Raw genomic sequence first — 16578 nt, forward strand, 5'->3', positions numbered from 1 at the left:
GTGGTTCTGTTGTCTGGAACAGAGAATTAAGACTAACATACCCAGGGGTTCAAGGTGAGAGCCTGCATTTAATAATGATGTTTTGGCCTGATAGCAAGAGGTAACTGAGCTCACCTACAAGTTCTATTTCACGTCTATGAATGCAAGGAGGGAAATAAACCTCTCTGGAGACAAGGGCTTTCCTAACAATTTGGCTATCAAACTTCAGATACTTCTGTTTGAAATTCATGGTTTAAATTTGAGGATATACAATTAAAGTGCTTTTTGTTAAGAACTGGCAGCAGTATTTTCCTGTGTCAGTTGATGAAGCAGATGCATCTTACCCTGTAGCTAAAAAAAAATTATTGAAAAATTTTATTCCACTTCACTGTTACTTCTATTTAACTGATCTTCTATCCTCAACTAACAATGATACAAAACGTTGCTATTACTGTTGCTAATGTTTAAGTCTAAAAATCCAGCCACTGGATTCCCTTTTTTTCTACGCTTCAGGTCTGTGGTAATACAGATTCCCAGGTCAGGTCAACTGTAGTGGTTTTTTACATGATGATTAGAAGAGACCATGAGACCACAGCATCTGTGGCACCTGTGCACCTACACATGGTACAAGCACCTCTGCCATCAGCTGAAATGCATAATGAAATGTCTGAGGTGAACTGAACCCAGACTTGTCATCTGTACCAACTGAACAAAAGCAGGCGCTAGCCAAGGCTGTAACAGTCTTACCGAGGCTGGCCGGCTGGCCACTAGGGGAAGTCACAGCACCACACAACAGACTGGGGTTTTAGCTATCCCCGCCTTTGAAACACTGAAAAACCCAGCATGCTGGGATGGAGCATCACCCAAAATAAAAACAATAATAAAAAAAAGTGCTCCTGCACTCTTTAATTCCCCCCCACATATTTGTACCTCACTTCGAGGGGAAGGTCTTAAATCTACCCTTAATAATTTGACACACACCTTTGTGCCAGGCTTCAAAACCCTGAACAAACTATAGTGTGTCAGGCTGTGCTCTGAAGTTGGCCAGTTACCTTATAGTGAGAGTTGCTATGTGTGGGGCACACATCCCCAGGGACCTTCAGAGGTCACTGCTGCTGCTAAGGTGTGATAATGCTGGTGTTCTGTGAAGGACTTCCATCAAGCAGAACACCATGTCAGCTGTTCCCCACAGCTAGGGAACGGTGCCAGGGCTGAGTTCAGACATCCTGGGCACAGCATCTCCATCTGTGCCTAACGCTGGATGAATCCATCAATTTTTTTTGCAGGCTTGCCAAGATCCCGCAAAACTCATTGCAAAGACCCTGCTAAAACTTGCACCACAGTAATTGTGCTCCAGTGCCACCTGGGAGAGGGGCTGTATCGCAGCTCTACTGTCAGCCAGCCAGAGATCACGCCCTGGGCATCTCCTGACCCATATACGGAGGCAGACAATTTTCAAGCTTCATATTTTCACATCCAAAATTAACAGTGATTTTCAACTTATTCCCTGGGTTCTGGAATTCACTCTGCTTAGAAGGCCACACTTGATACACAGTTATAACCACTGTGGCACAAAAAAGCCCTACAGTACCTCCTGCATTGTAGCCTGGATGTGCCTTACGGGGAGCTGCCTAACCACTGAAATGCACCAATATTAACTGCTAGCAGTTTGGTACTTAAACATGGTCCTTCTGAAGAACATTTGAGCTTTCATTTTACCAGTGGGTTCAAAAAGAGTTTCACAACTTGCAAAAGAGCGGAGGCATTTCCATGTGGTGGAGAGGAGAGACACTCGCAGGCCAGTGGTGGTGACTGGGATAACAGAGGCCAGTCAGTACATCCCCTCACAGGCACTGATGAAAGGGATTGCTTGGCTTGTTGCTCACCATGCAGTCAAGTGGTAACAGCTGCCAAAGGATGTGTAACTTTCAGGATGCTCTTATAGCTCCAAAACACAGGTGGTGTATCATCTCACAGGAATGGTACCTACCTTCCATCATGGTCACTGGATCTTCCATTTTGGGCCGTAATATATTTGGTCCAAATACTGTAGCCAGGTTCTGGACACTCATCTTGTTAATGCTGGAGTGAGCCTGAACTTCATCAAGGAACCTTGAAAAGCACCCCCAGGCAAATCAAAGGAGGAGAGGAATAAGTCACTTATACCGACTGTAGGTATTTTGGGTCAGGAAAAATTTTGTTCTTTTTGAACATTTTTGAAATTCTTCTAAGGATGAATGCAGCTTATGTACTCAGCAATAATCCCAGATCCTTCCTAGTGTATGAACCAGAGAGGACAGGATGGTTCCTGCCAAAAATACCAGCCTACTAGTGATCCAGCATTCTACTGGGTATGAAGGACAGATCTTCACACTTTTATAGGAATACTCCAACTACACAGATTGACTTCTGCCAGTTTTCACTTACAGATATAACAGAAGTAAAAATACATTTCTCTCATCTCCTTGTCCTAAAACTAGCAGTCTGTGGAAAGAGCTTGAATCTAACAAAATGCAGAGAAAGAGGTAGCCCAGATGCTTCTTGTGAATGCATTAACTGGGCAAATGTCACCACAAGAAAAAGACTATGCAAGCCATAGGAAGCATATGAAGAAATCCAGACAGACTGGCTATCCATATGTATAAGCTGGAAATCAGCAGAAAGTTTCTAACAGTTAATGTTATATTTTGGAACAGCCTCCTAATAGGAGCTGTAGTAAGAGAAAGGCTGTAACAAACACCTAAATATCTTGCACATAATTAGACAAGTTGGAAAAAGGACTATGATGTGCAAACCTAGCACAACAGGAAACAGGACTCAGTGGCCTTAAAAGTGAGTCCCACTCTGTACTCCGTTTCCTGAACTATTGTTAATTCTTGGATGAGTGGATTTGGCAGGGTAGAAATTTCCTTGTCATTTTGCACTACTTAGCAAATTTTTAAATGCTGTTTCTTGCAGCATGACTTTACTAGGCACTCCCTTTTTTTCTGTGGCTTTGCCCTGTGGTGGGCACTGTATTGAGATCCAAGAATCCTCAGTTTTCTTCACTAAGTCAGAAGCAAATTCTGCTTGCCTTGCTTTTCCTCAGTTCTTCACTTAGAAACATGTATAATTATATTGCCCTGCCTCAGCCATTCATGTTTTGAGGTGCTCAGATATTAAAAGAAATGGCTATAGAAGCACATAGTGAGGCAAAAAATAAATTTTAAAGGATTCAAAAAATACCTTTCAGAAATGCTATGTCTGTACATTTGGGAAGGGCTTGACATCTCTTGAATAAGTCATAGGCTTCATGTCAGTGTTTGTGTCTACTGCCTGCTCCAGTTGTGCAAATCTCACTGGTTGTAAAGGGACTAATTACCACGGAGACTAGAATATGACATAAAGTTCACTATGTTATATCTAGTGTAACAGTCCTGTCCAGCTTCCAAAACACATCCCAGCCCACTATGCAAAAACGGGGAGAGTCAGCAGAGAGTTGAGGGGAGACAAGGCTGCAGCATCCCCTTCCAAAAGAAAGCCGCTCCCAACCCCACTTCCAAATGAGAGCTGAGGCCAGACTGGTTATTCTGACTGCATCTGCTACTCAGATTTGTCATAAATCTTCCAAGTGTGCAGTACCTGTATAAAGTGCCTTTCTTTACTGGTCTTTAAGTGCTTCTGAAATAAACAATATAATATATTAGTACCATTCATGACTGCTGCCAAGGCTGTGGGTGACAGCAATTTGCTTGGCTGATGCTCCTGGATAAACCAAGAGCTTCCTTCAGGCAGGCTGCACATCACCTCCACGTGTTTTACTGGAGCAGTAACTTCAATGCAGGTGATGTTTGAATACTCTGATCTACTCTGAATACAGAGTAAATTATTTGCATATAAGATTAATCCTCACAAAACTTAGTGATTTTTCCAAGCATTAATTAATTTCACTTACTTGCATATGTATTTGAGGAGGTTGTAGTTGGCTTGGGGCAAATTCTTCACCTGTTTAACCAGTTCCTGGGTACCCTGAGGGACAGGAAAAACAAGGAGGGGAGCTATTAATATGAACTATGCAAAGCAGATGTGACTTGCCTTCAGTACTACAAAGTCCTCTTTCCGGAGTCAAAACTGTGCACAACAAATGTTAACACAAGGAAGCTTTGCGTTAAAAAAGGTGTCACCTAGCGTGTTGTGCCTCACCAACACCCAGGGTCTAGAACTTGATTCAGTTCTCAAAATCAGTGGAGATCCTCCTGTCAATAGCTGAAGTAGAATCCTTCAGTTAGTGAGGCCTGGTAGCCTTTAAAGTCTCCCACTGGCACTGGTATAAATGTACCAGCAAATGTGCCTTTTCAACACCTGGCCTATTTGAAACTTTGGGGCATTGAATATAGTATAAACATGTTGCAGAAATGCTCAACTGAAGAGAGTTTTTTCTTTAAAAAGCTAAACAACATTCCAATTCAACTACCTCCTTTTTAATTACTTCCATTTGCAGTCAGTCATTCTGATCTGTGACATCCTCATAAAATTTCTGTCTTTACTTTAAAATGTAAGATGAGACATCTGTTGAAGGAATGACTTAAAACCCTGAAGCTACTTAAATCATCTAATGAAAACCTCCAACTCAGAAGGCTATTGTCCTTCTACAGTCCCAAGCATCATTTGCTTGTTCCTGTCAATGTTGCAGTTGCCCTAGAGATCTGCTTATTTTTGAGGTAACTAAACCTTTCATGGGAAAATAGATAGGCCAGCATATTTGCGAAGAGTGATAACAGCCCATTAGCAATAGGGGGATGCTAACTAACGATGGAGAAATTCCAGAAACGTCTGGTTCCAAGCCAAAGAAGTGCAGTTAGACATTTATTTAAAACTTTCCTCGATTTATTATCTTAGGGAGGGCATTCTATTGGCCAGCCTCTTGCAAGATATTCCTGATTTCTCCTGTCCAGACAAGCCAGGAAGCTCCAGAGAGCAGTCTGTATTCCTGCCTCCATCCTTAACCTCCTGAATGCATAGACACTTTTTTTATTCTATCTGTCCCAGCACAAAAAACCCCCTTGAATAAAAACCTGAAACATAAAAAAGCATTCTTAAAAGCATTAAGTCATTTTTAATTCCTTAGCTTAAAAATTACACTGGTTTAACAGTGACAACAATGGAGACACCAATAAAAGACCCATCCTTTTCAAAATCTCATGCTCTTTTTTAAACTTCTGAAAACTTTTGAATCAAGGACAGCTGCTACTGATATGAAGGTTAAGGTCAGTTGTCCAGCTCATCCAGCTTTCAAGTGAGCAGTTTGAACTAGAAATAAGTGAGCTAACAGATCTAATTCCCTCTTGAATTTTACTCTGTAACCCAATTTGTTTCAAATACAGAAATCAGAATGGTATTTGGCACTGTGTTTCAAGAGCTCTGAATTAAAATACCATGGCTCCACTGGGGGCAAGAGGGACCTTTGGAGCAGAAACTGCAGGCAGTTGGGAACAGCGGGAAACACAACCTAAAGGTACAGGATGCTACCTGAAAGAAAAAAAGTTTCTAAAAATGTACCATCCATGCCCCTTCACAAGGAATCACAAATGTGGTATTACACAGAGAGTACCTTCATCTTCGCCAAGGTACAAACGCTTGCCAGGTTAAAAAGAGCTTTCTTTCCTGCTGCAGCATTTATCAGCTCTGCCACAGATTTGCACCCACCAACCACCTGAGCACAGATGGCTGAAGGCCGAGTCCACTTACACCACGGCAGAAGCGTAAAGGAAAGTGCAAACTAGAAATTGCTGCCTTGTTAGGAAATAGCCCTAATCATGCTTATGGCTGCAGCCTAGCAAGAAACAGAGGCATTGCAGCACCGTTCATTGTGGTATTTTGCAGTAATAACCCACCTCCTTGAAAATGCTGCAAGTCTAATTTACCTTTCCAAGGAGTGATCCCAAACCTAAGGATTTTGCAATCTGTGTAACAGATCAGCACTAATTAGGAGCTTCTGCTTAGGCTGGAAAACTAGCAACACTTCAGATGTTCACTCAAATCCAGTCCCTTCTTTAAAAACTCAAAGCCACGTGCTTAGCCCACTGAAACACTGTGTGCATCTCTAGAGTACAGGCAGCAGTGAAGGCTAAAATACCACCACATCAAGTCAGCTCACACTCAGATGAGTTTTTAGAGAGATCTTTCATTCATTCTTACTCTGAAATTGTTTTTCGTTTGTAAACCTTCCTCCTAACCATTAGCATAAAAATAAAATCTATTATAATGCTGCAGTCCCGCTGAGACACCTGGAAGCCTCAGCACAACCCAAGGTCTCTGTTAGGTTTCTGTTTGCATTCCAACACCAGAGATTAGTTGGGTGCAGAATGAAGATAAACAGCAATCTGAATGAAAAATGGAAAGCTTAGGGCAGTGCTCGAGCACTTTTTTGCTGCAGATGGAGATTAGGCCAAACCAACATCATAATAAATCCTGTCTATGGTCACAATGTAGCAGCGCGAGGTGCCAACAACTGTATCTGAATGGCTGTTTTCAGTAATTTTGGTTTTTTAGGGTGGGGGAAGAGGTCAACAGATCTAAACAAAATTGTATTTTGAGTCTAAAAGTCTCATTCAAAACTTCTAAGTGAAAAATTAAAACAAAATAGCACTTCAAATTAAAAGAATAGGTTGCATCTCATTTCCAAATACTTTTTCAAAACTAAATGTTTGATTTTGAATTCCTCTGTGTGCTTAAATGCCCCTTTGTGCTAAAAAAATACGGTTTTGATGAAATCACATTTTTGAGCAGGGGGATTTTCCACGTGGGCGGCAAGTCAGGCCCTACAGGCTGGGTATGACTTTGCGCTACACTCTGCTCCACGTGCTACTGTGCACGTACAGCCTCTCCACCCTTGGTGTGTGAACTCCACCTTCCTTTCTCAAAACGTAAACAGCCTGTGTTGAAGTTCCAGGTTTTCTTTAAAAAAAAAAAAAGCTTATGTTTACAACAGCATTGACAGGACAGCTTTGCGCTATCAGCAGTAGCATATTTTGCAAGCTTTCGTTTTGGCTACCCCGCGCTCCTCATCGCCTTTCTGATCCAAAGAGAACACTGCACTACGAGTCATTTGAGTCTGGCCTTGCTCCCACAATACCAACACAGATGCTGCTTCCCAAACTGCTGCAGCCTGTGCAGGCAAAATCAGGCAAACTATGTCGTTAAGAAGCTGAGCAGTGATATACAATTATGTTTGCCTAACTTGGCAGCGTCTCTACTCTTGTGCAATACTGCTTAATGCATCCAAAACTTCCCAGTCTGCACATTTATGACCAAAATGAAACCAGTTCCGCTGCCTTAGAAATGCTGCTTCTTGTGAAATTGGGCATTGTGCTGTCTGTAACACACTGATGTGGCTGTGTCCGGGATGCAAATACAAACTCATGTGGGGTAATACGCTGTGTCACGCACAGAAATTTGCATTCTCAGACTTGGCTAGAGGATACGTCAGGTGAGTACAGTAGCAAACTCGCCTTTTATCAGTACAAACCTGACATTACCAGATAGGCTACGTCTGATGCATGCAAACAAGCATCTTCCTATCAGCATCGTGAAGGACTGAATCTCTCCCAAGCCTTCTGCTACTTGAACTAAAGGTGAACCCCAGACTTTCAGTAAAGACAGTTTTTATGATCCCTATTGGAGACAAAGATACAAGCATGCTCTTGAGGCCACACAGAACAGTGACAGAACTGTGAACTGCGACTTACAAGCCCTCAGGCCTTTGCTGCTTTAGCTGACACTAGTAACAACCCTTACAGCTTCATTAAACCTCTGTTTTAGAAGGTGGCACAGTTCCACCCGCATTAGACCAGACCCAACGTGCCTTTGCAATCAGCAAAGAGCTCAGGCATCAGCACAAGAGGAACAATATGGATGAAACAGGTCAATCAATCATATTGTAAATTATCCTGCTTCTTCCAAGCAGTGAATCAAAATTTCCATTATTGCCACAGACTTGGAGGTTTTTGTCAGCCTCTTCCCCTGCCTGGAAACCAAAGGGAGAAACATCATAAGAAGGTTCTGGCAAAGTATTCATAGCATTATTTCCCCATTTGGGGATAATATTATAGCCTGCCCTTTTGTGGTGCTTTTCCTCTAAGAAATAAAACGACCATCACGCTGATCAACATCTCATCCACCAAAAACTTTGGGTAGCAGAACATGCTGTTTTGGTATATGAAACTGAAAACACAGAAAAAGGGAGTGACTTCATACAGCTTAATTATGATTCAAGGGCAAGACTGGCAAAGGGACTCAGATCTCCTATCTTGTATCTCTTGCTTACTATGATACAGAACAGCTTTATTCAGAAGAAAGAAGCACCAGGCTGCAAGACTCAACTTCTAAAAAGCTCCCATTTCAAGGAGGAGCCTGTGATACGAACATCCAATTCATGGCTTCAAGAAAATTCAGGGGAAGGTTTCCAGGAACTTCATTGATTTCAATCAGGTCTAAAGAGTGATAAGAAGAAAGCTGTGCTACATTGAGTGGAGGGAACAACCTTTGAGGTAGAAGGAGGCAGATTAGAAGGATCACTGACCTCTCCTTCATCTTTTGAGAGTAGTTGTCCACAAGAAAGAAAGTCTTCATATTTGGCAAAGGGGATGACAGGCTCTGGCAGCTCTCGAAGGTAAAGCTTCAGGAGGGACGCCACAGTGTGAACATCTGTGTTGCTGCAATAGAGAAGAAGGAAGGAAATTTAGAAACCCACACTACCCCAAAGCTTGGCGCCTTTGGCTGGGGGTGCCTCAAGGTTCCTCTTAGGGACAGGGAAACAGTGGCACATGGAAGGAAGCTGTTCTGCCACAAGTCTGTACTAGGTGGGTCTACCTAGGAACAAGTGAAATCTTCCATTTTGTCCTGATATAAACGCACCTCAGGCCATACGGGCAGTGGAAGGGATATGCCCATGATACTGCTTAAGGCAGGGTGGTGCTGTGGTTCCTCGGCCAACGTGTATCAAGAATGTGAGCTATAAAGCCCAGGCAACTGCACAGTGATCACATCACTGACAATAGAGCTCTGCATCCTCATGCAATCAAACTAACCTCTGATGCTCTCATTGATGTCTCCTGCCTGATACTCTCTCCAGCCAGCACCCACCTGAATCTGGTGGGCCAGGCTCCCAAGTGTCCTGGTCAATCATTTGGGAAAAAATGGAGGAAACTGTATATCCTCCAGGCCCTCGATTGCCATTTGGTATGGCTGCCTGGCTTGTGGGTCACATCTACTCCCCCACACTGGGGTATCTGGCATTTCCTAGCCCATCTGTTACGCTGGGATATCAGCTTTTCTTTTCTCTCCCTCCCCAGGAGCTTATTTCCCCTCTTCTCTCTCCTTTGCTTTCAGCTGGGGTTGAAGTGTCAGATCCCGTGATGAAGATGTGCCTGTTCTCCCCTTCCCATTTCCTAGCCAGCTTTTGATGTATGGCAATGTCTCTCCCTCATTCCAAGTCTCCTGTTGCGGAACTCTGTTAGTCTTTGCAGGTGATGTCCTCAAAGGCTTCAACCACTGGAAGTCTAAACATTCTGTCACCAGCTCCTCACTACCCACCATTGCCCTGACAGTCTTTAAAGAACTCTGAGAAAAACACATCAGTAACCATGAGGCGACAAAGCTTCAAATCCTCACCTCTATCCAAAAGCTGAATCACTTCTGCTTAGAATGTTTTTAAGCATTTTTTGGAACACACAGCTAAAACAAACGAGGGAAAATTACAACAGGAAGCAGCCGGCAGCTACCACTTGCTACTAATCCTCATAATACTATTCCTATTAAACAGTTCTATCATATTTGAGAATACCACAGTTTTATGTAGTGTTTTTCTTCAGTTGATTACAAATGCTTTTAAAATTAGGTCTGTGCCCTTTTTGGTTTTTTCCTTTTTGGTGTGGCATTCCAGGCATGGACAGTGCATATAGCTATCACTCAGAGGCAGAGTTCAGACTACACCTCCAGGTCCGATGGCTGCAGTTATTGTTTCATTCACAAACACGTGAAAGCCAGACCAACGTTCAATGGCATGGAAGTGCAATAGGAGCACACTGCTGTAGGTGCTTCCAAATCAGCAACATACAGCCTTTTGTAAGAATACGCATATGCATTTAAAACCCAAATTGGAAAACCAAGCATTTTAAAATGAATTATTTTAATTATCAGTCATCACAGAGATCTGATCCATCATGGGGCAGGAAGGCTCTAGCATTTGAAAGATCAGTGTAGATACAAAAGACATCTAAAAGCACTAACTGCAACTATGAAATAAAAAGGATATTCCTTATGGATTTCACACTTGCAGAAAACACTTGCCGCTGCCTAGGCATCCTAGGCCATAGATGGATAGTTTTAGTTACAGAGAAAATTGTGCTTGCTAGGAGGGAAAGCATTTCACTTAGCCAGGGTGGAACTGCCTCTCTGTTGTCGCTATCTGTGACTTTATGTATCAAGGAGCTGGGTCAACAAGTTGCAGTGGACGTGGTGGGAGGAACAAAAGGCAATGACTAAGGAACTCTCAACTGTCACACTGCTTAGGTACCCCCCAGGCTTGACTCCTTTAATTCTGTATTGAACCTTCAGCTATCACATTTCAAATCAGCTACCCAAAAGGCACACATTCCTTCATGGAGATCTTTACTGCCTCTGTTAAAGGTGAGACTTAGCACTGATTTATTCAGCCACTGCAAATGTCTATGGAAATAAAGGTGCTTTCTGCTTTAAAAGTGCTGGGGGAAGGCTTGGTTTAGCTTCACGACAATTAAGTTAGTATGGATTAGACTAAGGTAAAACATGAATTGAAACTAATTAGCAATTAATTGCTTCCATAGATACTCCTGTTCCAGAATATAAGGATTTTCCAAAGTAACTGTTCTCTTCCACATGAATTAAGATAGTTCTAATTTTGAACTAGGACATCCGAACATTCAGTTAGAAATACAAAGATTTTGTTTAAGAAAAGATGAAGTGGGACAATTTGAGACGATTTCAAACTTTTTTTTTTCCCATTAAAATATCTCTAAATATTTGACACTTCCATGTAGGGAGCAAATAGTGACTGTGGTTAAAAATCAAAGAAAGGAGGATGGGTGGTCTGAGAAGCTGAGGGGAGGGAAGAATTAAAAGAATGTTCCCAATAAACTGTAAGGATATTCTTCCCAAGATGAGAATAAACACTGTACTGCCCATGCAGGAGAGTGCTAGCTCTTCCTGCAGCAGCAGGCAGGGATGCTATTGGCAATGTCGAGATGGGCTGCTGGTCCAGGGGAAGTGATCCCCTAGGTTAATGTGCTGGCAATGTTCCAGATGTGACCTGCATCACCTGCGAAAGCAATGCTAGTGAGTTCTAGTAAAAAATGGAGCCAACTCTCAAAGTCAAGGCCCCAGATGTGATCCCACTCCTGGACCTACGACAAAGATTGGGCCAGATCTACACTATGGCCTTGGATCCAAATATCCCTGGAGTTCAAGGTCTCTGTTAGGATTAAGTCCCATTTCTCAAAGCACGGTTTATGTTAGCACAATGCCGACCTTCACTCTGGGTAGCGCGTACATATGAAAGAGGGAAGGAAATGTTAGTTACAGAGCATGGACAGGACTTGGCTGCAAGGGCCCTGAGAGCATCCACTCTCCTGATGATTTGACTGCCTGGGCTCAGGGCCAATGTAGAGATAATGCAGCTGAGAGCTGCCCCCCTTCCCTTGCTGACCTTGGATGGAGCTCTCTGAGCCCGGGCTGATACTCTTCCCGTGGGAGCCGATACTAAGTTGGGCCACTATCATTTGTCCTGTGCCTGAGCGACAACTCCCACTGCCTCACAGCCACGTCTGTGTCTGGCTACGCACCCTGTTAATCTAGACCTGGATCCTGACTCATGGACAGATGACCTAGTCTGATCTTGGACTCACCTCATCACTATGGACCTGCCTGTTGATCACTGAACTGTATCACTGCCTCTGTCAGCCTTGTTACCACACTTGGCTCCTGGCTTGCCTTGATTTGCAGAGCAGCTGGCTTGTGCTGCTCCCTTACACTGGCATGTAGTTCAAAAAAGCAGCTAGCGTGTCTTTGTACCAGACAAAGAGTGATTACATCAATGTTTTTACACTGGGAAGAAAAGTGCAAAATTGCCACTTTTATTTCAGAAACATTTGACTCAAGTTTTGTTGAAAATCAAAAGATATATTCAGTTTTGGAATAAATGTTCCACTTAAGCTGTTGAAATTGTGGACCAAAAAAAAATTTGTTTAGGTCAAGAATTCATCTGGAGTCAGAAAGTGCTTTGTTATGACAGGCTGACCAATTCTATGCATTGCAACAGCCAGGGAAGATGTGCAAAATGTGCTGACTATTCTGAACCCTAGTGATAAAAGGGGACATATTGCCCCTGGGCAGATACTCTACAGTTGCAGCAAGGGAGAATGCAACATCTGAAAGCAGGAAAACATCTAATTCACTTCTGTCATATCCATTTCTATGGTGGGATCCCACCAAGTGCCGAGTATGTTGCACCCAAATCCAGCAATGCATTTTATCCAACGTGCTTAAGCTGAAACACTGGACTAACCCCATCTAGATCAATGGGCTCAGTTTCTCCCCCTGCTCAAGCACTTAGCTGAATAAAAGCCTCCACACCCAACACCATGCAGGAGAAAGCCCCAGCAGCACTTTAAACGAAGAGAACGATGGTATGGAAAGAACATGTAAACTGGGATAGCCACTGCAAGGCCGTTCCTGCCAGATTTTACTTGCCACAGATAAACCAGCCTGAATTTGTTGATGTAGGCTCACCTGTCAAAAAGGGGCTTCTCTCCACAGTCAAAAGAATCCTGCAGATCTTTGACAAGGTTGGCTTGGCCAGGCATCCGAAAGAGCCCTTCCTCTGTAAGACCTCGCTCCCGAATAAAATCCACACATTGTTCCACCAGCAGTGGGGCCAAGCGCTGGCCATACTTCCTCTCGTACTGTACGGTGTCCTCCAATCTCTGTCCAAAGATCCCTGCCAACAGAGAGCAAAAGAGACATCTGTGTGTCAGCTTAAACTCTTCTTGAGCTATTGCTTAGTGCATACAATGAGGGAAACTTTCACATGGAGGGAGTGACCCTGTGTAAAGGTCCAGTTTCTATCAGTCTCAGAAGAAAAAATTATTTTTAAAACCACGAATGATATGCTGATTGATTTTTTTCCCCTCTGTTTAAGGTGCTTCAAACCATCCTCTGCCCTAAGCCAGTTTATATCTCACTATACACAAGGAAGGTGGGGTTAAGATTTCGTGTATGGCTATCCACAGCTGTGCTGAAGCTGTATTAAGTAATCATACTTGCATCTTCTGTACCAAGAATGCCAATACAAAGGCTACAGTAACTGTACAGGAGACAGTTCCTTTCTGCACGCACCCACCTCTTAGCTGTCACACAGTTGCCCTTCAACAGTTTGCAGCTGCCCATCCAGGAGGTAGCAAACCAACTAGCAGGGGATTAATAACATGACAGAATACAGTTGTCAACATTAAAACTGGCAGTTGTGAAAATCCCCCACTATCCTGCAAGCTTTGCCTTTCTATTTCTTTTCCTTTAATTAAAATTGCTGAACAAAAACTAAAACACAGCGTAAAATGCAGGCAAAATACATTGCCCTTCCTACTAAAACATGTGCGCTGTACTTCTTGCACCTTGAAAATAGCAGAAGCACCAGATACTCTAAAACCAGTCTGGCCTAGGTAATTCTTAAGTCAGATCTCCTGCAGACATGTACCACTAAGGATGAAGCAGTGTCTCTCTCTTCGGGGAAATTGGAGTTTCTGGTCAGTATCAGCTCCTGAATGCCACTAGTAGCACCAGACCTTTTCGGCAACACAGAAGGGGCTGAGGCTGTAAGACCCAGAGGTCTTAGCTCAATCCCTGACACTAGGAGACTGCTTCATCTAAAAGGAGAGCTGCTGAGTTGTGTTGTAAAACCCTACTTCTAGCACCATACAAGGTGTGGTGGAGTCAGGGAGGATAGCCTCCATGTTAACCATATTTTTGTAATAAGAATTCAGTAAATGAGAGAATTCCAGAATCTACTCAATCTCAGATGAGACCAGACCACAGCAGACAGGAAAATTCATGCAAAGTTTTCTCAAAGGAAAACTAGCCACTGACATCAAGGAGCTTTAGCCCATGTGTTCAGCACTCATATAATCCTGCAGGTTTGAAAAAAAGGCAGCATGCAATATTGGAGTTACACAGTGTTCACAACCAATAGCCAGAGGCAGCGTTTTAATGGATGCATGCATGTGCTTATACTGGGCCAGGGGATTTGGTCATTCCTTAAGGCTCTATTTACTTTCCTGCTAGTAACCACTTTTTCTGTACTTATTTTACGGCTACATTTATCGGAGGATGATAACTCCTGGCAGGAAGTTTCCTAACCACCATTCACTGTCCTTCATGGGAGACACTGTGTCAAAACACACCTGCTTTCTATATTCAGTCCAACCCTGCTGGATCCTCATTGATACAAACCAGGTTGTTCAACTCCCTGAATAAAGCACACAAGAAGGATCCTAAATTCCAATTTCTTTTCCCTGCCAGTTTGTTACACATCAGAAGACAGAAACCTTCCCTATGCCCCAGCCTAAACAACTGCATTGCAGTATCTGAACTGGAGAGCCATGAAGAGTCTTGAAGGAAATTCCCTCCTTATCCTGGCAGGAGGGCATGCCCTGGAGCATGGGAGTGACTCATCTTTATCACTGTAAATATTGGTTTTCTTGCAGAGTAAAGGTTTTACTAGTTCTCTTTTCTAATCTGTTTGAATTTTCACTGAGATGGGTGTCTCAGAAGTCACATTCTAGCACAGGGGATCTCTTCCTGCTTTTGCATGGGTTGCTTTGTAATCTCAACATATAATCCCTGCTGTCATGATGGGGCACAGCAGAACTGCTTGGTTCACCATTGTCTAAGGGTTTTCAAGGCGCTAACAGAGGCTGGGCAGCCATGGAAAAACAACCTTTTCAGTCCAGTTTCTCAGACAACTTCCAATTCCAGATCATAGTCGAAAAATGAAGTCTCCATGGCCTGTTCATCTCCCAACCTCTCTGCTGATCCTGCAGAGGGAGTAACTCTCAATATTGCATATCACAGTAAATATGCACAGGAATGATCCAGGTAACAAGACTTGTGAGGTACATTGCAGGCCCCTCAGCTGTGAAAAGCTGAGCAGGAAAACACGTGTCCTGTCTAATCTTCCTCATGCTATTCTGCTAGTGACCATTTCTCCCTCTTCCTCTGACCTGAATGTTTGATCCTGGCCCACAGGCCAATGCAAACCAAGGTCCTTCAGCATGAGTTACAGAAAGCTTGGGTCAGACCCCAAGCTGTGCACCTCAAGAAACAAAAAGCTCCATATCCTATCACCAATCTCTGAGCCACACTGTCCTCCAAACCCATCCAGTTTCTTAAAATTATACATGGTGTTCATTCTTTGATGCAAGACACACAGGTTTAGGAGGTCAGGCTGTGGTAGATGTCAGGGCAATTACAGAATAGCAGACCTGTTTTCTCAAATCTCCACTTGTTGAATCACAGTCCAGTTTGCTAAAGGGCCTATCTAGAGAACGTTCTAGGAAAGAGGTAAATGCTCTGGGAAAGAGGTAAATGCACTGCGTTCCTCAAGTACAGAGCACAGAAATAATGTTTTTGCTGAAGCTCATATTCCAGTGTTCTAGACTTAACTCAGAGCAAGGACAAAGCCATTGTCAGACGTACATGTATAGAGCCACACACAGAACAACTGCATTCATTATCTCCACCTGCAGTGTGAAGCTTTGTCTACATTTCCCTAGCCTTGGCTGGTCTGTAGTCAGCAACATGTGCTAATGTATTTCGGGCAACATCAGCTCTTGCCTTTCCAGCCAACTGAGATCGAAACTGCAGAAGCATTCTGTAGGTACAACCAGCCTATCAGTGACTCCTAGGTAACAAGTTGGCTTCAGAGACCACTGACACAGAGGTTCAGGAATGTGACACTAAGATAACAAATAGAGATAAAAAGGTGGCCTGCTTTGAGATTCACAGAAGGAGCAGCAGATAGACCTTTCACAAGTGCAGTATTAACATTACTATGGGTGTCTGCTGCAGAATCAGATGCTGGGGAAGCCTCTTTCACCCTTCTTGTACATAGAGGTTGGTAACACTTTTCTCTCCTGGATGGGAACGGCAACCTTCGGAGGAAACAAACGCACTGTAATATTATTCTACTGCAATACTGCTCACCTCCCTTCACACCATTTCAAATAGGTAAGAAGAAAAAACAGCCATAAAACCAAGACTGACACGACTGAGGATGAAGCTGTTCTACCTATCATATAATGAGTGAAAGGAGCTGGCACAAGCATGCGTTTCTTCTTGCGTGTGTGCTGAAGGGCTGTGCAGGTAAGATCACACAGCCCTCACAGGTCATTTTTTGCTGAGGGGAAAAAAAGACCCTGAAGCCATTGTGAGGGTAAAAGATTTCTCCCAACCCAGCTCTCTTGGCTGCCTCCCACCTTGGTTTGGCAGCACCACTCCAGCCCAACTCCAATTGCAGATCTCTGTTTTCTC

The 16578-nt window shown here is 43.3% G+C and overlaps 1 protein-coding gene across 1 annotated transcript in view; it reads right to left on the bottom strand.

Moving 5' to 3' along the window:
* Positions 1-16578, bottom strand: part of ARHGAP22 (Rho GTPase activating protein 22) — a 39901-nt gene that overhangs the window by 6557 nt on the left and 16766 nt on the right. The window contains exons 2-5 of the mRNA XM_010136816.1: positions 12784-12991; positions 8540-8672; positions 3914-3987; positions 1970-2091 (exon numbers count right to left, since the gene is read on the bottom strand). Of these exons, the coding sequence (XP_010135118.1) occupies positions 1970-2091; positions 3914-3987; positions 8540-8672; positions 12784-12991 (537 nt within the window). The remainder of the gene's footprint in view (positions 1-1969; positions 2092-3913; positions 3988-8539; positions 8673-12783; positions 12992-16578) is intronic.

The sequence above is a fragment of the Buceros rhinoceros genome, unplaced genomic scaffold, assembly GCF_000710305.1.
Source record: "Buceros rhinoceros silvestris isolate BGI_N320 unplaced genomic scaffold, ASM71030v1 scaffold15765, whole genome shotgun sequence".
In the NCBI taxonomy this organism is placed as follows: Eukaryota; Metazoa; Chordata; class Aves; order Bucerotiformes; family Bucerotidae; genus Buceros; species Buceros rhinoceros.